Source organism: Corapipo altera, unplaced genomic scaffold (genome assembly GCF_003945725.1).
Source record: "Corapipo altera isolate COAL_440 unplaced genomic scaffold, ASM394572v1 75, whole genome shotgun sequence".
Taxonomy (NCBI): domain Eukaryota; kingdom Metazoa; phylum Chordata; class Aves; order Passeriformes; family Pipridae; genus Corapipo; species Corapipo altera.
The window spans coordinates 11,153,907-11,175,929 of record NW_020884887.1 but is presented as its reverse complement, the minus strand read 5'-3'; the positions used below and the strand labels follow the sequence as shown (position 1 = coordinate 11,175,929).

The following is a 22,023-nucleotide window of genomic DNA, read 5'->3' as shown; positions in this document are numbered from 1 at the left end:
GGGCCCACAGCGCCCCCCGGCGGCGGCACCGCGGGGGGACACGGGGGGGGGACACGGGGAGGGACGATCCCGAACAAACACATCCACATCCACTCACCGCCCGGAGCCGCCCCCACGCAGGAAGACTCCCCGCAGCGCCGCGCAGGGCTTAGGATAAGTCAGAGGGCAGGCTGGCTGCGAGTTAATACAAGTAAAGTTCTCCCAGGAGGGAGAACGCGTCGTGTCTGAAGCAACATAGTCAGCAGGGCTGCACCTACCTGAAACTGTGTTATATAAAAAGTGTTCAGAATAACGATAAAGAGGGGGGAAAGAAAGGGGAGGAAAGAAACGGAGAAAAGAAAGGGGGACGGAGAAAAGAAAGGGGGGGGGGGGGGAAGAAAGGGAGGGAAGAAAAGGGGAAGTGAGGAAAGAAAGAAAGAAAGAAAAAGAATAAAGAATAAGGAGAGAGGGAAAAAAATGTGAAACCAAAAATGAATAAGGAGAAAGAAACAAAATAAGCAAAAAGGAAAGAAGGAAAGAAAGAAGGAAAAGAAAGGAAGAGGAAAGGAAGAAGAAAAAAGGAAAGAAGGAAAGGAAGAAGGAAAAGAAAGGAAGAGGAAAGAAGAAAAGAAAGAGGGGAAAAAAAGGAAAAGAAAGAAGGATGAAAGAAAGAAAGAGAGAAAGAAAGAAAGGAAGGTAGGTCACACTGCAGTCCCACCAAGTCTGCTCTTTTCAATAACCACCCTCCTGGACAAAGAACCAGCAATGTTCCACGAGCTCAGAGAAATAAAAGGCAGCCAAATAGCGTGTAGGATCCTGGTTCATTTATTGAATACATGACAGATAAGACAGACAGTGTAAAATCACATGTATTATTTGTACTTTAAAAAAATTACAATAAATTACTGAATAATTAGTAAAAGCAATTTTACTAATGGCTGCTCTCCAGTGATACAGGACAGAGGAGGCAGAGAAATAAGAAATATGTACCAGCTGTGAATACACACTGAGAATGTCACGAGGATGAATTAACACTGAGTAGCACACCGAGTAGTGTTAAATGGGAACATCCACGTACGTGTCCTTCCTACCCTTATACTGTATGTGTCCTTCCTACCCTTTTATTCCAAATGCCAGCCAAAAGCTGGATCAAACCTTGCCTTCAGTGCGGGGTCTGCTCTGGCCGAGCAGCAGCACCTCTCCCCCTGGCCCTGCAGGGTCACTGCCTGCGTGCTGAGATGAGTTTATCTGTAGTAACAGCATTAATTCTGCTTCCTTGGAGCACACACCCTGCTACCAGAAGGGCAACTTCTAGTTTCCTCTGGTTTTAATTGATTTAAAAGAGCACTCCCTCAGCCTCCCAGTTATTTTGACTCTAACTGGAACGAGATCTAGTGTGGAGGTTTCCCACAGCGGGCTGATGGCAGAGGGCCACGCTGCTCTGAATTCTTTCTCTTTAGGTATAAATGCCCTTGGATGTGCAGGAGTTTCTAAGAGCATGTCCATTGCTAGACTTCAGAAAGGACACACTGAGCAGCAGTGCGTGGCACAACACTCCTGCACACCTTCCTGCCCCAAGCATTTGTGAGGGCTGACTGATCAGAGTATTCCATCTAAAAACTGGACCCATCACTAGCCAGTAAAAGTGGAGAATCAGTAATAAACGGTGAATGTACCGACAGGAAAAGCCCAGCAGACCAGTGTGCCACTGCCCTGGAACACCGAGGCTGATTCACTGCCTTCTAATTTAGGAACTTATTCCCTCATCATAACCATCATGGGTCCACTGATTGACTCAGTATTACTTCTGCACTGAAGTAAAGGAGCTTGTGGCTTCCCAGACAAACCAAAACTAATGGCTTTCAGATGATTAGAAAAGCAAATGCTAGAAAACTAGGTTTGTCTGAAAACTCCTGAATGCTGAAGGAGAAAGTAAGTGGTCGTACACTATGAAAATGCCAAACCACATCTGAAAGAAACCTGAAGGTCTGAGCAACGTCTGTGTTTAGATCTGAGGGTGCTGGGAGCAGTGGGGTACATTTGCTTTATAGCTGCTGAGTCACAGAACAGCTTACAAGAACTTACAAGATTATTTATAGGTCAGGGTCCTATAGCACTCAACTACACTGCATTAGCTCTCGGACTGGCAGCCAGAGGTGAGCATGGTTTCAAGCCAGGCTGCATCTGCTGTGCAAGTTACCCAAGAACCTACAGCAAACAAGGGCAGGCAAGGAGCAGTTACTGTCTGAAATAAAACTTCATTAAAATAAAAGACAGCAAAAGGCAGACATGCATAATTTATGGTGGTAATTCTATATGTCAGGGGCTATTAGGTTCTAATGGCTCTCGAGAATGTAAATCTAATTCTGTCAGCCAGAGTAGCCAAAGAAGCACCTACACAAAACAGTCACTGTCAGAAGCCCCTTATGAATTGGAATCTATTGTAATTGTGTAGTTACTGGTCTCTGATTAAACAAAAAAAACCCCAAACAGAAAATACCAAACCATCCTGCCATCTGCCACTTTATCTTCCCGTTTTATCTCCAAAAGACAACTCCTGCTTTCTTGAGTTCACCCTGACACAGAGGAAAGTTCATAGTCACTGGATGAACTGAACTGCCTCTCCACCTTCTTCTGATCCTTGATCTTCTGGAGAATGTTGACCTTCTTCTCAAAGTAGTTTACCAGGGCTGTTTCTGTCAGCATGGAGGCCAAGATCTGCTCGAAGGAGATGGACCAGTCAGTGTCAATGGTGCTGCCATACCTGGCAGCTGCACTGCTGCCCTCACAGCCCACCAGGACCGTGTCGTCCGCAATGTCTTCACACTGCAAGGAGCCTGTGCTGACCATGGAGTAGGAGGACATGGACATATCATCTTTGGTTTCATCATCTGATAGCAGCTGTAAAGGAGAGCCTTGTCCTTCCCCCGACACATCTCCTAGAGTTTGGTTTTCCTGCTGTGTTTTTTCAGGCTGAGCATCAATGCTGGCTTTCTCCTCATGGTCAGCTTGAGGTTGCTGCTCCACTGCCGAATTCTGACTCTGTTCAGACGTTGGTGACTCCTCTTCACTCACAGGATCTTGGGTATTGTTTGCTTTGCAATCCTCAGACTTCCTCGTGGGCCTGTTGGAGAACTTTTTGCCAACCTCCCCAATTCGCAGGAGGAGACTGGCCACAGTGGCAATGGCGTGGTACAGCTCCTGCTCCACGGGGTCCTCGCTGAACATGTTGTAAAGAGTCTTGCATAACTCTATGAACTGTTCCTTTAAAAGACAAAGACCAAAAAATCATACTTCAGGCTAAAAAAAGTTTTCAGTGGCTGATGAAGCAACAGGCACCATCTCGAATGACTCATTGTTTATTTGCCTTCCCACCAAGTAAGTGGCAACTGACTGTACTGACTCAGAACAGTCTGACACAGGCAAACTCCCCTCTCTCTCCTGTAGTGGCTACATTGAGACACAGCTGGCAATCTAACAGGGGTGGGTTTTTTGCTGGCAAATGAATAGTCACATATTCACAGCTGAGAAAATCTAAAGTTTTACTTCTATTCTGCTACTCTTCTGTGGTCAGCTGCTTAAGCATTTACAAACTGGTTTAAATAGCATCCATCAAGAAAATTAGAGACAGAAAAGATCACATCAGTCATCTGACTCTCTCTTCTGTAACCACATTCTTCACTCTCCACCAAGCAGCTGTAACTTGAGGCAACACAAAACCAAAAGAGTCAAACAAGTTTCTGGGACCAATGGCATTATTTGAGACATTCTGCTCTGGAGGGAAAACACAGATTGCAGTTCTTACAGGAAAAATTGGTCTAGGAGGAATCCAATACATTTGATTGGTTAAAACAAAGCAGTTTGCCCATATCCACTGTGGAATTTAACAGAAAAGTGTGGAATTAGAGGTTCTAAAGTTCACCAGACCAGACCAGCAGGGCAAGCTACAGGTAAGGACTGAGCATGCTGGCACAATGGCTCCACGTCCTGCTGAATCCCCACTAAACTGGAAACCTGCACATTCACTTCTTACCTGGCTCATTTTGGGGAGGTCTTTAATGGTTTCTTTCTTGGACTCTTTTTCCTTAGCCCACATTCTCAGGTAGTATCTATAGTCCTGTGGACTGGTACCTTTCTCCTCTGCAAGGCAAGAACAAGCCACTAGTGAGGCGGTTAATGGTTTCAGACTTAAAAAGTGAATGCTGTGCTAGCAAAAATCAGGCTGGAGGCAGGTTTTATTGACAGTCCAGGAAAGCATATACCAGGAATGCTGTGTTGTTTTCTGCTGGTTTATCTGATCCAGCTCAGCAGAGCAAAAATTTTAACAGTGCTGCATCAGCTCCACTTCTCATAAATGAACTCTATGAGTTGACAACTTACCCAACATGATTTACAAACACTGTGATCTTGGTATGTACAAGAGTTGGAGCAGTAAGAATTATTTCCTAGCTCACCTCCCACTTCACCTCTGTCCACAGGGGACACTGAAAGGTCTCCTTGATCAGCATGGGACAATGAACAGTTCATAACATGAGAAAGACTAGAGTGTAGTCTAATGGATGATGAAATTACCTTTTTCTGGACCATTCTCATTTCTCCTTCCTTTATCTTCTTGGGTTTCTAAAAAATTACAGAATTATAAAATAACAATTAAAAACTGCTTTTCAGCAATACAACACACAAAGAACTTGACAACTCAATATAAAATTATACAAGAATACATTTAATAGAAGTTAGATCTCACACTTCCACATCATGTTTAGAGGAGTGAACAGAACAGGATGGAAGCAAGAGGCTGATGGGATGAGCTGGATAAAGAGCCACACTCAAAAAGTGGGTTGAAAAGCTGAGGTAGAGGGCAGAGCTCTTAAAAGAAAGGGTTAAACACAGATATGAAAGGCAGCTAAGCAGTGTGATGGCCTAAAGACAAGGAAGTTCAGTCATCCAAAGCAAGATAACAAATGGAAAAACCCCAAACCACTACTGAGCATGTATGTGACTAATACCTACAGTCACCACTATTCACTGACTGAACTGACACTTGAGGAGCAATTTGCAGTCTAACTTCACAAACTTCTCTCCTGATTCCCTACACTGTCACTAGAGTAAATAGGAAATCTTGGTTCCAACTCTGACTGTTAATTTAGCCACCTAGCACCAAACTGCACAAATACCTCTTGTACTTACTCATGTATTTTTTAAGTATCATTGTATTTTGGTAAACATTTAGCATGACTGACATATTTTGACCTCCTATTTGACAATCCCTAAAATTGTATTTTAAGAAATGCAGTAAACTAGTCTACTAACAGTTTTTCAATTCAATGGCATGCATCCTTATTCCTCTAAAATAGAAGACTGTGGAGTAGGCCCAGGGATCACCTACACAGGCCAGCAAGCCTAGCACCTCATCCCAGTTTATTCTGAGCATATTTTCAACCACAAATTCCAAGGGTGAGATAAATTCCACTAAAAGAAGCCAGACAAAACCTATTTAGACCAGGGTTGAAACTCAATAGGTGGAATATTCTGAAAGATATTTAATTACTTATAGCACTTTATTAATTGTGAGAGTGTCACAAGAGAGGAGCAGCAGCAACAACTTCAGAGTATTTACATCAGCATAATGGTGCTGGCAGGTGGTATCAGCACCATAGTCATGCTCAATGCATGCACATAACCCATGGACTGACCTTGAGACTCACAGTGCAGGCAGATATCCAGCTCTGAGACAAAAGGAGATACTTGAGCAGCAGAAAAAGGGGTTGAGGGGACAATATCCCAGATAAAACAGAAGAAGAGGCCAGACATAGACACAGAGAAGGAAACAAAAACAAGAGAGACAATGAGACTTGCATGAAAAACCTAAATCATGGTGGGAGACAGGGGCTGGTGAAAGCACACTGCTCCTCCTCAGCAGTTTATGACTGTGCTTCAGAGCATGCTGTACCCTGCATGAAATGGGCACTGAGGAGTTTTAGCTCCAAACTTCTTCCCCATCATGCAACGAAGACAGTGAGCTCAAACACACTGGCAGTCTTAACACACTGCCAGCATGAGACCATGCCTTGCACAAAATCACTGTCCACAGCACATGGATCTCTGCTGCAACTCCTGCCTAAACTGAGAGGTAAAGGTAGCAGTGTTGCATTACCTTCTGTTGTCACATCCTCTGTGAAATAACTTGTGGCCTCCAAAGCAGATTCTGTCTCCTCTGGATTCAGAGCTGTATTCACAGAGAAGCAAATGTTAAGGTCTCTAAGCTAACTGAACAGCAGTATCACCCACTTCATTAGCAAAACTCATGAGGCATCCCATTTCAACTGCATGTCAGAACAGACCACATTCAGTAGCAGCAATATACGGAACTAATCACTCACCAGGAGGCAGGTGCAGTTTGTAGAGTACTTTGAGTTTTTCAGTGAGGTCACCATGGTACATCCCACCTGCAAAGAAAAAAAAAAAAGGTCAAGAAAAATAGGATAAAGAATCACCCTCTACTCACAGGTTCAAACCAGAATAAATTCCCATGCAACAAGGAAACGCTGACTGCTCAAAGTCCTGTGCAGAAGCAAATCCACTCCAAAAAGGTGTATTTTGTTTAGCTTGAGGCTTCCTGTCACCCTCCCCTCGTGACAGCATACACACCATTCTCTCCTTTTAGTTCTCTTCTTGGAGAAGGACAGAAATGTTTTTATGCAATATCCCATCTTCTCCAAAAACAGCACTTACTCATTCCTGTCACGAACTCCTTGAAGTTGATGAGAGAATCCCTGTTCTCATCCAGAAGCCGGAACATCCGCCCTGCCAGGACAGGTGTGTGTGCCCCACAGGCCCAGGGGGTGAGGCTGATGAACAGGTCCCTGAACTGCTCCATGTCTATGCGATACTGCTCCAGGTACGGCAGGCTCTGATCCCGGCGGGCGGCGGCGGCAGCGCGGTTGTTCCCCCAGTAACAGCTCATCAGGTACTTGGCCTTTGGGGGGAAAGGATCAACAGGTGGGATTATACTGCACCACAGGAGTGGAGACTTTGTCACAGCTCAAGAACAGCACTGAGTGAGCAAAGAAGAGACAGTGCAGGGCACTCTTTATCTCCCCCATTATTCCCAGTCTTACTTCACTACAAAATAGTCTGAAATGAAGGAAGAGATGGGGATTTCGGGAAAAACACAAAGAACAATTTAAAGGGAAAAATACAAAACGCGATTTCAGGTTTTAACAAAATGATGCTCAGGCTTTATTGCAAAGGGAACATGCTGGTTTTAGAACTAAGCCTCTTTCTGAGTCTATAATACAGTGCAACTGAGTTTGCAGTGACTGATAAATGCTGTTGGGTAATATCACTCTTTTAAAAATATATACCCTGACAAATAGAGGCAAAGTCCTTAAGTAATCTTGTAACAATTACAGAACAAGTAAATGGAAAACCTGAGAATAAAAACTGAGGTACAGTCAATCCTAGCTCCCTGTTCTAAGTGTTATGTGACACTCCTTTCCATTGACTCCACAGTCTCTTTCAGAATAAGTATCATTCAAATACTGTGAATGCGTTTTGGCCATCTTTGGGGGAAAAAAATTAAAAATAATCACTCAGATAGGGCCAGTCCTACTGGCACCACGTGTAACAGGATGTCACATTTGTTCTGATAGGTAACATCAAGAACTGAAGCAAAGTCATTGCTTCCCTTTCAACTTATTTTGCTATTTGTATTCTCTGTGTCAGAACATCCTTCCTCACTCTTGCTTCTTACCTTGAACACTACATACAGCTCTTCCAGTTCTTCAATAGAGAAACCGATGTCACCAGACACAGCTCGGACCTGTAGTCAGGGATAAAATAGAGCAAACAATTTATTTTGAAGGTAGAAAAATTAAATACAACTCACTGAAAAATCTGCATAACATAGAAGAGAAGAAACTAAGTGCAAGGAAATATGACACGGGATGGGAAGGAAAACATAACCATTCTAATATCCCTGGACACAGGTCAGGAAGACAGTCTGCAGTCAAGAAGAAACTGCTGATGTTTTGAGTAGTTAGAAAAAATATTACTGTGCTTATTTCCTCTTTGTGCAGACCTGACTGAGCAGACTGTGTTGCCCCTTTCTCCTGTTTTTATCTTCAGAGGTTTGACTCAGATGCATTGAAAAACAACAGTGAAATAAACACTAGGACATGGGAGATAATGGCAACAGATACGGGCACTGCCCTTTGGCCATGAACCCTTCTGTAGAGTTCTGTAATGCACTTGCATGCTCTCTAAATGGCAGTAAAATAATTATCTGCTAGCAAGCTTTTTCTCAAAGATTCCAGGCAAGCAGTAAAACACACAGCACCAGGCAATGGAGACTATGACAAGGCCCACAAGTGTTTGTTATCTTCCTCCATGCCACAGCTACAGCGCAAAGTTTCTTGATGCTTGCAGCAAAACACATTCCATGACTGTGCCATTTGGTAGCTCATTCAGTCTGGGAGTCACATACCACACTCTTCTTGGCTGTATCCTCCAGAGACTGGATCACCTTCAGCCTTTGTTTAAAACGCATTTGTTCAATGTCATCTGCCTTCAGATTGCTATATTTCTACAAGAAAAGGAAGCAGACCAGGTCAACTTCATCTTCTAAAGAAAAAACAACCCATCTTCAGCTACATGTTCTTTAACAAGTGTACTACCCCTCAGAGATGGTCTTAACCCACTAGAAGCCTTTTACCAGCAGCAAAAAATTTGAGCTCTATTCCCTATTCCCCCCTGTCCTGCAAGAAAAGTAATTCAGAATTCATGAGAAATCCAACATCAGAGGTTTCTACAGAACAGATGAAAAAGGATCTGTCAGGACTGACAGAAATACAGGTCCTATACTGTGGCAGAGACAAGAGAATAGACAGGTTGTCATTCATTTCAGCCCTGTTTTTTTTCCTCTAGGACCCCTATGGGATTCAACTGGAAACACCTAAGTCAAGAGGTTTTTCTAATGACTAGGTCAGACATTTAATATGAATGTGGTGACACTCTATGATAAAAGAAACCAGGAACAAACATAGATGGCAGACTTGAAGAAGCAAACAAAATATGCAGTGTAATGACAGCTGCCTGCCTGTAAATAGCTGGAAGGGGACAGGATGAAAAACAGGAGATAAAAAGGGAAATGATCCCACACTTTACAAAGCATAGCAGAGAATGTCAAACATCAGTTCTCTCCTGGTCTTTTTTCCATCATTCAGAATCCAATTTCTTATGAGTTTGTTCTCAGTATGAATAACAAGGTCCACCTCCACCACTGCAGAGGTATTTCAACAGCACTGGCATCATTCTGGGATCACCTTCCTATTACGACAACATGGCTCACAGCTGAGGATTCCTATGCATGTGGACTGCAATGCTTCCAATGTTTCTGCAGTTTACCTCAAATTTTTACCCTGAATTTCCCTCCTTAACTCCCTAGAACTGGTAATCCTCAAATACAAGTAAGAATGGAGACTTTTTAGGCAAAGCAGAAAGAAAACTCTAGTCTGTAACTTTTTACTTATTTGCAGTCTTCATTTTAGTCCCCACTGGTGTTGGTGAGACTCTTTGTAATCCACAATAGTCAGCAGTGTCAGATTCTACCCACACCAAGCAGCTGGAGTAATGGCTTCAGCTGGCAAATCCTTAAGCACCTCAAGCTATGAACACTGTTCAAATTCTGGCTGTGCAAAGTATAAAATGGGATGTTAGGAGAGAAAAATCTCTTGGGCAAAAACTAAGCCAGAACCTGACCTCATAGGAGGTTTTGATGAGTTCAAAGATGTCGATTTCCAGTGGTGGCTCATCTCCACTCGTCAGTAAGGCGTGCAAGTGGGGAATAGGGGGAGAGACACTCTGTCTGTTCACTACATTGTCCAAGTATCTGTGGGGAAAAAAGAGAACAGATGCAAGACTCTTGAGATTAGTGTCTGAAGTAAAGTTGATTTTCACTTTATTTTTGGGCTATCTACTCTTTTGAAAGTGGGCTTCTAGTCATAAGCTGCGTATCTTGCTGCACATAGAAAAGATTCCCATTTCAAACAAGAAAATCTTACATTTACGAAACTTGGGAGATATCTCTTGATAAAGTTTTATTTTTCTAGAAGGCAATTCCTGACAGGGTCTGTTCCTAATAGTAGAGCAGAATTATTATGTGAATTTTGAATAAACAACCTTTGAGAGTTCAAACTCAAACTGAAATACAGGAATGTATTATGCTGCAAAGCAAACAATTCCAGAAATATGGGATTACTCCAAAGTTGAGCTAACAATTAATTTCAGCTGTTGTAGAAAGCAACAGCAAACCTCTCTGGAGCTCAAGTTTCATCTTAGAGTGTTATCTGTGACCTGCTGTGTAATGGAACTAGGTAGAAAGAGAGGATGACTAAAAGGGCACTGTCACTATTCAGTTATAAATAAGAACAATGAATGGTACCTGCCCAAAATAGTCATGGCTTCACCTTCATCACAGCACTTTAACAACTTCTCCATGTTGGCATCAAGTATGGCCAGTGACACCTGCAGGATAAACTTGATTCCCTCATAGAAAAAACAGTCAACAATGACCACAGCACTCTCGAAGGGCATGACACTGAGGAAGAGAGTGAGAAACCAGGAAAGGGATATGGTGGAAATCACTCCCAGGTCCTGCATCTTTTCTGACAGCTGTGGAAGATACTCTCGTGTGAGTTCTTCAAAGATCCCTTGGTCCACCAATGCACCTGAAATGGACAAAAGAAGCAACAGTAGAACTAAAACTGGTGGTATCATGGTACTACACCCAAAACAGTGTGAGTTCACTTAGTTTCATATAAGTCTCTGAGAATCAGAACTAAAATTAAGACATTAATTTAATCTTCCTCCCCGTTTGCAATAAAAACAACATATTTAGGTAAAGACTTCCTACATTGCAGAGCATGCAGACACAGAACCTCTCACTGACTGATGCATTTTCACTGAATGGAGAGGTGGAGGATTACTGATATTATGGTATTTACACTAAACTATACTCTTTTATACAGACCCACTTCCAAAGCCCATGAAGCAGTGCTTTCGCTAACCTTTTCCAGGAGCCTGTTTCAAAAATTTAATACATCATTCAGATGGGTAAGACCAAAACTCAATAATTTTCTTCTAGATAAGTCTCCTTACTACAAATGGTCCCTCCTGCTACCAATTTCTAGTTACTTCATCTTCCTTGTTACTACAAGGTAGTACTACTACCTTGGTAGCCTGTAGTGTCTCTTCCTATGTCTCCAACACACACCTGCGACTTCAAATGGAACAGGGTTGTGCTTCCTCATCTTTAAAATGCTTCACATTTAATTAAGTCTGAACAACAAAATGCTCCTGGGAGATGCTGGTGCAACTGCAGCTGAAAATCCAGGCTCCAGCATGGATTTGACAAAGACTCACCCACTACTCTTGTGTTGTAGTAATCTGGCAACATCCGCTCACACAAAGCCACCAGGAGCCAGAAAGCCTCCTCCTCGTTGCAGTAGAGCAACAGCACCGACGTAACAATGTTCATGGCCTGTGAGCCAGCACAGCCAAATACACAAGTACAGGAGAAAAACAAGAAGGTCTTCATGAAACCTCTGCCATTCATCATCATCTAACTTTAAAACCATGAATACAGCAAGCTGTCACTAAGAGTCACATCCCTTTCCAGCTCTTACTGGTATCTGAGTCAATGGATGCCCTTAAACCAATGCACCTTCCTGTTTTCAGTTCCTCTTTTTGTGAGGCAGCAAATAATATGGTGACCTTTTGTCAAGCACTTTCAGAAAACAATGTGACTAAGAATAATTTTCAGAGTTTTCACAAAAAGCTTAGTAACAATTTGGTCATAACAGAACATAATGAGAACCTCTAATACACAAAATGAACTTGAATTTCCACCAAGTTGTTTCATAAACCAGCAACTGGCTTCATTTTCAATATACTGCCCATGTGCAACATCACTGATTTGATTTAACTGCTCTTTTTAATGAAACCAGAAGATGTTTTTGCTGAACTGTGGAAAGCTCTGGCAGGAAAACCAGTAAAGACTCTGACATTACATCTAACAACCACATGAAAAGTCTATTTAAATGTTGTATTCAAAAGGTATTTAAGAGATGTTGCAGCATAAGGACTTCTTTCCTACTGTCCCACCACCACACGGACAGCATGAAGGAAAGACTGAAACTGAACAAAAAGCTGCAGAAAATGACCAAGTCAGTCATGGTCACTGTGTAAGATTAACAAGTTTAAGACTTCTTTCTTACCTGACAGTACCCAATTGTTGGATTTCTGAATGCATAAGCTGTTAAGACTCTCCGGAGGGCAGCAATTCCCAACTCATTTTGGAAGGCAGGATGTTCTGGCATAGAGCGGTGCAGATCTCGCTCAATTTCCTCTGTAGCGAGATTGTACTTTCCCATTGACTTTTCCACAAGATCTGCATAGTAACCAGGATGAGTCACCATCTCGTTCCAAGCCCCTGAAATGGCAAATATCACTTTACCTCTGGAGCTTTGGAATACAGATTTTATGCCCAGTTTCAGAGATGAGGGAGCCAAGAAGCACCGCATGAACTCATCAACTACAAACAGATGTGAAAGTATGGGAACAAACTCATTATTAAATCACCCTGTTAAAGTCTAGGTCCCAACACTAAAACACAGACAAAGGAGGCCAAGCAGCTACTAGGCTCATAAAGACAGTTATCTCATGACTGTGATCACTGCATTTTTGGCAAAAAACCCACCATGAAGTATCATTCAAGTGGAGTCAACCTGTCATTAATTTCTTCTGAAATAAGATTCATACCTTTTCCCTTGAGATGAGCAGAAAGCTTACTCTTGCTAGCTGTCAAAATATCCAGCAGAACATCCTACCTGAGAAAAGGAGCCACAGCTCTCCACGAAGATTCTCTGGGATTCCTTTTTGCACCAGCTCCCTCGTCTTGGCAGTGCGGTACATACACATTCCTCGCCCATATTCAAAGAAATGAATGTTCCAAGACTCTTCCTTCATCTTCTCCTTTGCCTTCATAGGAACAAATATAGCTACTTTAGGAGATTAATGCATTTTTATGTTTGTAGGACAGGTGATTTCTGCATATACTCAGACCTGCTCTTCCCATGAGAAATGCCTTGTGACATTTAAATCTTCTCTTTTTTGCTGAAGGGTGTATATGCTAATTTCCCCTGTTCTGAATCATTTCTGACCTTGCTTAAAGTCAAGTCTTTACAACACTAACATGGGCTGTGCAATGGCACTACACCTTGCAAATCTCCACATAAATGGAAGCAGAACCATGGACTATGATGATTAATTAACAAGCAGAGATATCAGTTCTCTGCTCTCTCGATCCGAAGAAAAGTAGTTCCTCACAGCCACAAATTCACATCCCATAACACTGGTAATACTAATTTCTCAGTCTCTAGTCAACTATCTCAGGTGTGTCAGTACTGACAAAGTAAGTTGAGGGTTAGGTTCCATCTATGCAGCACTATCCCTGTCACAGACACAGAAGTGATACTGCAGGACTGACCAGGGATAAATGCATTTTCACTCTTAGAGAAGACAAGGAAATCTGCAACCTACTGCAAAGTTTTTAAAGTTAATTGTTTTACATTAAAATATTACTTACCCCTTTCGGTCCAGAGAGCTCCTCAGAGTTCCTTCTGAAGAGTTTGAGCAGTCCCTGTGAGGCTGTTGGCACTTCCCCAGCACAGAAGTTGACGGGTCGATGGCCGAGAGCAGACATGGGGCTGATGGCCAGTGGGCTGCTGGAAGGCAGCTCTGGAACCTCCTGAACAACAGAACAGAAAGTGTCTGAGCTCAGGCTGCCTCCTCCTCTGCTAATGGCCAATAGAGATAGCACTGGCTGGTTACAAGCACTGCTAACACACTGTAAGGAGCATTGCTCTGAAAAGTTCCTCTCAGCTATTTCCTCAGTACCTCACAACTGGCATCAGCCAAATTCCACTTCCACTCCCTGTCGGTGCCACATGGTTTCTTGGACGGTGTTCTCTGCAGGAAGTCAGAGATTCTCTGCACCAAGAAATCTCGGTCTTTCAGATTGGCAAAGAAGAAAGTCATTTTACTTTTAGTGCTGATGGACAGAGGGCTGGGCAAGACGCTGGAACTATCTGCTTTCTCAACTATTGTCACCTAGAACACAAAGACAAGGACCATTTGGATCTAGCACGTTCTCCATTATCTAAAAAGCACAGCACAAAAGACAGAAGCACAAAAAAGACAAGAAAGGCCTGCAGTCTTAATATATAGCTAAGAAATGCCCACCTCCCTGAGAGGAATGATGAGATGACAGGCCTCCTCTGCCCTGCTGGCAAAACAGATGTAATTGTTGGAAACAAACATCTGGCCAGGAATATGTGTCTTGTTGAATGGTGTCCACAAGGTACAGTCTGTATGTCCATCCAGGCATTCATCCTTGGGCAACCGGAAAGTGGCACGGTAGCACTCATTTTTGGCTCGAGCATCCAGGTCTCTGGGGAAAAGTAAAGGGTAGTACCCACAGGTTTTTTTCCTTACTTGAAAAACCCACTCGAACACTAATGCTAAGTTCCAATCACAGCCTTCAGACTGTAGTGTGTATTCTTATATTCCCTTCTCTAACTGAGATGCCACCCCTTATCTGACTGTTTTTTCAGACATGCCTCACTGACAAGGTATGTCCTGCAATGCAAGATAAAATATGCAAGTGCATCTGCAAAACTTAAATGCAAAACTTCTCTGCTACACTACAGAGAACAGCTCTCAGTGGGAGGATTTTTTACAATATAAATACATGTTATTTTTTATAAACCTTCAACTTCAAAGGGGTTGGTGTAATTTTCTTCTTTCACTTTTTTTACATAGGATTTTGGGCAGTTTCTAGTTGAAAAATCCTTCTAACAGTGCCTAGTCATGCATGAGAAAGTCACGAGGGTATGTGTGAATTCAGCTCCATTTTGGGATGGGAACAAAACACACTAGGCAGAGGGCTAATGGCTGAAATAAGTGAGCGAGAAAACCCCAGTGACACCTGGGAGCTACAAAGTAATGCAGACTTAATATTACAATCCTCTATTATCTATCTTCTTTTCTCACTGCTGGAAACATATACCTTTTTAATGCAGAGATGTTCTTAAGAGGCTTCCTGGGCTTTGGGAGAGACTTGTCCTGCAGGAAGCTCTCGTTATCCAGCAGCTGCCGCATGGCAATGTTGGCCAACTGCTCCATCAGCTTGAATGTCTCGTTGATGTTGAGGAACATGGAAAAATAGAGTTCACTGTCCCTTGTGTTTACTTTAATGCACTCAGGGAACAGCAGTGTAGCATTTTTTTCTAGCTGGGTTACATCCACCCACTGGATCACCAGTGTAACTGGGAAAAAAAATTAAAAAATACTGTTATTACAATTTGAGGCAAAACAGCAATTAACCAGAAACGAAGGTCAAGCAGCTACCAAGCTCTCAGCGTAGCAACATTTTTCCCCCTCTTACAAATGGGCAATTCTTTTCTTCATACTTTTGCTGGGTTCTCCAAAAATACTTGGAAATAATCTTTGGGATTAACTAGACTAGAAATAATGCAGTTCCAAAAGGACTATCTCCCATCCAGTAAATGCTTTCAACTACAATTATTCAAGTTTTCATTAATTCTTTCCAGCAAATCAGCTCTGGACTCAGGAGCTCATGCTTTGTAAATACTGGGTCCTGGCAGTTGTACCAGATAAAACTCACCAAGGTAAAAATACTCCTTGGTTCTCTAATCCAGTCTGAGTAAAACTTGTAAAAAGTAATCCAATTTGAGTAAAACTTCAGCACAACTTGAGAAATGTTTTGAAAAATGACTCAAGCATTCAGTATAAACAGCACTGAAGTGCCTGTGAGAGCAATCTATGGGCTGGGCCAGAGCTCAAGGATTCCTAAAAGGGAAAAAAACTGTCAGCCTAAAAAGGAGTTCACACAGAACATCAACTGCATCAAAAAGATCACGGGAAATGACAGAAAAACAACTTGCAGGCTCCTAACTCACCTTCTTTGCCCAGTAGGAAAGAGTAGAAACAGAGGTGATTGACAGTGAGGTACAGCCAACCCTGCCTGGGTACACGTCCCTTCCAATAGCTGCAGGAATAGTAATTGACCAACTTCTCCACCTCGGGCATCCCAAACTGCTTCCGCATCTTCAGTTCGGCCTCTTTGAATTTACCTGGATCCTCTTCACTCTGGGGCTGCTCATTCTTGTTCTCCTCAGCAATAATGCCCTGAAAGGACACGGGAGGAGAGAGGGAAGAAATGGAAGGGGACCTGCCTGCTGGCAGACATAACGTACAGCAAAGGGTCACAGCAGCAAAGAAGTAACACGGCACAGCAGTTTCAGTCCTGTCACGTCAGAGAAACAGCAGACGTGCAGAAAGGGCGGTCAGATCATGGGGGACTCTGGGATCTGGATCCACCCCTGAGCACACGCCACAAGCACTGATGTTTAACGTTTGACTGAGCTCCTCATGGCTGGCCTGAGAACACCTGAACAGCCTGCAGGAGAACCAGAGTCTCTTTTCCCTTGCATACATGCTTCTTCAACGGGAAGAAGATCATCTGCCAGGAAGGGCAGAACTCTGCAATCTGTCAGATCCTGACTGGCCAGAAGGAAAAACAAATGATCACAACCTCTCTCACGCATAGAAAATACAAAGAATCTGACAGGAGAGCTGAAAATGACTCAATTTTCTGCTGTTCAGTAAAAAATTGCATTTATAAGCTTGTACACTGGAGGATTTGTGGGCTGGGAATCTGAAGTGTGTTAACTGTACAACAGGCAGTCACCTGTCTGACTCGAAAGACAGTGGAAGTTGGGGTGCAGTTCCTTCACCCAGATGCCTTTCAGACCAGTGTGGCAGGGCAAGTACTTTGCTTGCAAATTAGAATTCTCTCTCCTGCATTTGTTGCTAGGTGAACCCTTGTTAAACATTCTCCCTGCATTCAAAGGTATAATCAGCAAGATTTTAAAGAGGTACTATATTGTAATTAGTAGGAGCATCATAAACAGGCTGTTCCTTGAGATCTACTGCTCCCACCTTTCTCCCCCAAACACATTTGTCCAGTTCTGGCTGTGACCTGATGCTGACAATGTGTTCCACGACAATTTCATACCTATGCATGACTGAAAAGGATAAAAAAGGATACAAAAATCCTCAAAACCATCTCCCCATTCTTTCTCAGGATCCAAAAGTCCTTCAGGGAAACGTCACTTACATGTATCTTGCCCTTGACAAAGGTGGTGATATCCTCTTCATTGTCAAAGATGGACAGAGTCTGCAGTAAGTTATTCTCCAGCCACTCCCAATGCTTTGTGATCTCTTTACGAGATGAGCCTAGTTAAGGAGAGAAAGATGATGAGAAGAGCTAGGAAAAAAAACCAGAACAAGGTCTTTTTTCCTCCGAGTTCACAGCAGGAAACTAATAATTACTGAACAGTGATCAGGATAAATCAAACACACCAACTGTGTACATGTCAGGGATATTTTATGTACACCAACATTATGTTTCTAATAAAACGTCTCCACTGCCACCAAGGATAATGAGCACACGACCAACAGATCATCCTATTTGCCAGTGCACACCAAACACTGCTTTCTTCCCCAGACAAAAAGCATTCTTATGTTCCAGTCGAGAAGTACTCCTTTATTCCTGGTATTCTGGAACAAAAATAATGAACTGTCAGAAGAACCTTGAAATTTGAGAACAACCGAACTTTTTACACCTACAAAGAGCTTCCATTTCCCAGGGGCAATGGTCAGCAGGGAGCATATAATTCTAAACCAAAGAGCAACCAAAACATTTACGTCAGAAAGTTCTCTGCTTTCTTAAAAAAAATACAAACAACTTTTCAGCAAACTTTACATCAAATAGTTAGCTGTCTTTAACCATACAGTCCACAACATTTCACAAAGGATAAGCTTCAATCTGTAACAAAATTAAAGAACTTTCCTACAGAAAGCTGCCTTAGTTGGTTGCCGCTCATAATTTCAAAGATTTGTGTTTCCTAAAAGGTTTCTTCCCCTCTATTGACAGCTATCACTATATTGTTGGCATAGAACCACCCTGCAGAGGGCTATGAATTTGGGTTTGTGTGTACAGCCCAATGGATTAGACAACAAATGTTTGTTCTGTTGCCTCTGTGTATAAGTTTACCTGACATCTATCCCAGCATCTGACAACGTTTCTATAGCATAAATTATTTTGAGTAATACAAAATGGTTTATTTAAGGGCACAGAATTAACAATCATAGAATCCTTTGGGGAAAAAAACCACAGGTTCAGCAACAACAGCAGGGGAATGCGTCCTGTTTTGTTCCATGAGCTGCATCTCCCACCAAGTGACAGCAGAGAAATTGCTAAAATAAGCCTGGCCTCAATAACTGACATCTTTATAAGAACAACATTAGAATGACATGCATGAAGGAGTAAAAGTCTGCAATTCCTACAAAGATGGCCATAAGAACACAGTGCTGAAAGCCTGAAACTGCATGTGTGACCATACTGCTGCCCACTAGCATGTACACACAATAAACTGCAAATAAAATATTTGCATTTTTCAACTAGAGAGCCATATACATTTATAACCTTAAGTGAATGCCAGTACTCTTACTTCCACAGCAAAATGAGAACCAGATATCATTAAAAAATACTTTGGCTGAAGACAATGTATTTATTCCAGTAGAATAATTTACTGAACTTCATTTGGGTGTTACTCAGCCCACCTCACTTTCCCAGGCTGCACTGTTTAAAAGGAACTGAGATATAGAGGGTATCAACTAAAACACTCCTGAAATTGTACAAAAATAACACACTCACTGAGATAGTATAAAATTACAGATCTGCACTGCATGTGGCCACTAAATATTCTGCTTTTTTCTATGCAGTTTCTGACCTGCCATTTTGTTTTCTGTCTTTCTTACTCCCTGCCTCCACCCTCCCCAAAAGGGAAACTGAATTTCTGTGAAACACAGCAACTTCTAAACACCTCATCTGCAAAACTGAAGTGGCTCTGCAAGGGACAATATTGTGTTGGTTGCCTTGGGAGAAGGTGGGAACAGGAACATCTGTGGGCTTAGTAAATGATTCTTTCATGATCAGATTTTACGCCTCAACCACAAAGTGAGAAGTGAAGATTCTTATTATAAACAAAGTTGGTCTAACAAACACGTCTGAAGATATTTTCTCTTTAGCAAGCATCAAGACCTAAAACCTTAATCAAAGTTCACCACCAGATATGAGATGGTTGCACAATTATATTCCAATACAGCAGTTGCATTTCTCAAGTAAAAGAGGCCAAGTATCCTTGGCGCTAAAAGAAAATATTATTCTAAGATATTTAACAGGCCAGAAATACAGAAAAAATTGGATTAAGACAGTAAAGAGATTCTCCAAAGAGTCCCTGGCACTTTGAACAATGTTACATGTTTCCATCTTGTGCCATGCTCCTGGTAACCAAGTTTGGCACAACATTCACCACCCCACAGCAATCTTGGCTTTATCCTCTGAACAATCTCACTATGGCATTGCAAACAGGTACCTCTTGGAAGACAGAAAATTCCTAACATCTGCAGCAACAGAACCTTTTGCAGAGCCTTCAGTTCCTCAACTACCATTTAAACATCACTGAGAATTTCTGTCATTTCCGCCATCTTCCACTACCCCATCGGAAACTCTAGAAAGGTTTCCTGAGCAGTCACAGGGTATTCTTACGTGGCATAACTGATCATCTGAACCAAAAAGGCAATGGAATAACCCAAATCCAGTCCCCAACAAGTCATGTCAGCACATACCACAGGCCACTGCCCAGTACACTTGAGAGTCCTGAGTCTGGTGCAGGATACGGTACGGGGCAACTCTGGCACTGGAATCCAAAACCACATCTAGTGTTCCTACAAGGAGACCTAGGATGCAAAGAGAGAGAAATTAAAGCAATCCAATACCAAAACGGAGAACTGGGTTAAGTAAAAACATAGTATCATCACTACAGGAAAACGCTGATGCTCACAGTCTGCAGCTGAGATGGGAGAGCTTGGTCGAGAAAATGAAGACACACATCCTGTCACTGCAGGTAAAATACCTATAAACCAACTGCAGCCCGTCCCCCTGGTAATGGAAAAAGTTTAGATGGCAATTAAATGCCTACTAAACCTCATTATAATTCTCTGCCTTCCTAGGAGAGTTTTCTAACGAAAGTGAAATGTATTTTCCTCTGTGGGGTTTCTGTTAAGAATAGTGATTTTTAAGCCTAACTAAACTAAAAGACGTAGGAGTTTTCAATGCTGTATCTTTCAGCACCATCTATGCCAACAGCAGGTAAGATAACTCATCCAAAACAGAATCAAGTTGATCTAGAAAAACTGGTGCTCACAGATTTCAGGGATGTTTCTAGAAGTACTTTGATTAAACAAAGATGTCAGTGACTCAAAATTTGGTAATACAGAAGTTAAATTATTTTTATATAATGTTCAATAAAAAAGGAGGCACTTCCAGAGTAAATGCTGACAAGTCCCCAGACTTTCTAAGGCAAATCCATTTATTTCAATTAAGTCTATTTACTAGATAAACAAAATATCTAAGATGATGCTTTCCTTTGTTATGCTAGATAATGTACTACAAGCATCTTTAATGCAAATTATTTTTGCAATACCCTTATGATTAAAAGTTATCTAACATCAGAACTTGGAGAGGGAGGATGGTTGGCTCCATGGCTCAGCATCTGGGAGGTCCAGTCTCAATTCCCAGCTCCCATGGTTTGGCTAAGCCTGAGCAAACTGTACTCAGCCATATCTCATTCCTTATCATGAAACATGCCACTTCTTCCCCTTATCTCCTTTAGCTATCTGTGATGCAATTAATAGATTAGGAATATACCACTGATTGCATGTCAAGAGAAACACCATCCACAGGAAGCTCATCTGGCAATCCCTAAAACAAACACGTATATATCCAGCACAGCAGGATCTCAGCTTGGGCTCTGGGTTTCTTGTGTACAGTTTTAGGCAGGATATGGATTAAAAGGTCATTCTGAATCCTTCCTGTGACTGTAGTGACCATGTCAAACATTGACACACAGACTGGTAACAAAACATTTAAGAACTTGAGTCTGACAGCAACTTCAACACCCTTCCAGTTTGGCTGAATATCCCACTCTAACTCTGAAATGTCACTGTAGTGTTCCTCAAAGAGCACACATGGCTTTTAACCCACTGGAGCTCTGGAGAGGCTCTCTCACTGAACTAAACCAGCTCAAGAAGTAAACCGGCTTAAAGCTTCAACCATTCATTTAAACATCAGTTTAGATGTCTCCAGAATAGCACTGGACATCACTTCTTCTTGTAAAAACCTGGTAAATTGTAGAATTGACGTATAGGCCTACATGCAACACTACACAGATAAGTTATGTTACATCAAACAGAGCAGTTAAAAATAATTTTGAACACTATGAAAAGATAAAATATGCTCAGGATGTTTATCAGCTGCCTCATTTCTTAGTTTGTATGTTTGGTTAACTGGGCTAATACAAGGCACTGGCTGTAATTCAAAAGTGTAAAACGCACACTTTTGTTATTCACATAACCGTGCAAAGCATTTTGCACACAAACGGGGTGTTCTAAAGGTGAGGGGATCTTTTGTTGCTGCTAATATTGAGCCTTGGTGGCAATCAGGTTATTTTAACATCTGTCACAAACACGGGCTGTGCCCCCAACACACGCGGGGTACTTCCCACGGGGCTGCACCCACCCAGCTTCACCCCCGGCCCATGCACAGCACAGCTTTCCACACCGCTACTGATCACAAACCACGCCTTGCTGCCGTCCTCCGAATCTTGAAAAAGCACACACAACACACACAAAATAAACCACCTCAACAATTCAAGGCACCGCGAGAAGGGTGAGAAGCCATTTTCCACAAGGGAAGCGCCCCGTTAGTTATTTGCGCTCCGCGGCAGCAGCACCTGAGCGCTGACAGCTCCGGCCCAGCCCCGCCGGGCCCCCCCC

General features: G+C 42.4%; 1 protein-coding gene across 1 annotated transcript; it reads right to left on the bottom strand.

Moving 5' to 3' along the window:
- Window positions 1-788: 788 nt before the first annotated feature.
- TBC1D9B (TBC1 domain family member 9B) lies at window positions 789-19,930 on the bottom strand (the record flags this gene model as incomplete). Its single annotated transcript, XM_027643511.1, has 21 exons — window positions 789-3,243; window positions 4,013-4,119; window positions 4,552-4,599; window positions 5,673-5,723; window positions 6,134-6,205; window positions 6,360-6,425; window positions 6,712-6,955; window positions 7,733-7,801; window positions 8,465-8,563; window positions 9,739-9,868; window positions 10,421-10,706; window positions 11,401-11,518; window positions 12,255-12,469; window positions 12,867-13,017; window positions 13,625-13,786; window positions 13,936-14,148; window positions 14,281-14,488; window positions 15,107-15,365; window positions 16,020-16,248; window positions 17,240-17,358; window positions 19,816-19,930. Coding segments are annotated over 21 exons (3,654 nt in total), but the record flags the coding sequence as incomplete, so codon positions are not given.
- Between the last annotated feature and the right edge of the window lie 2,093 nt (window positions 19,931-22,023).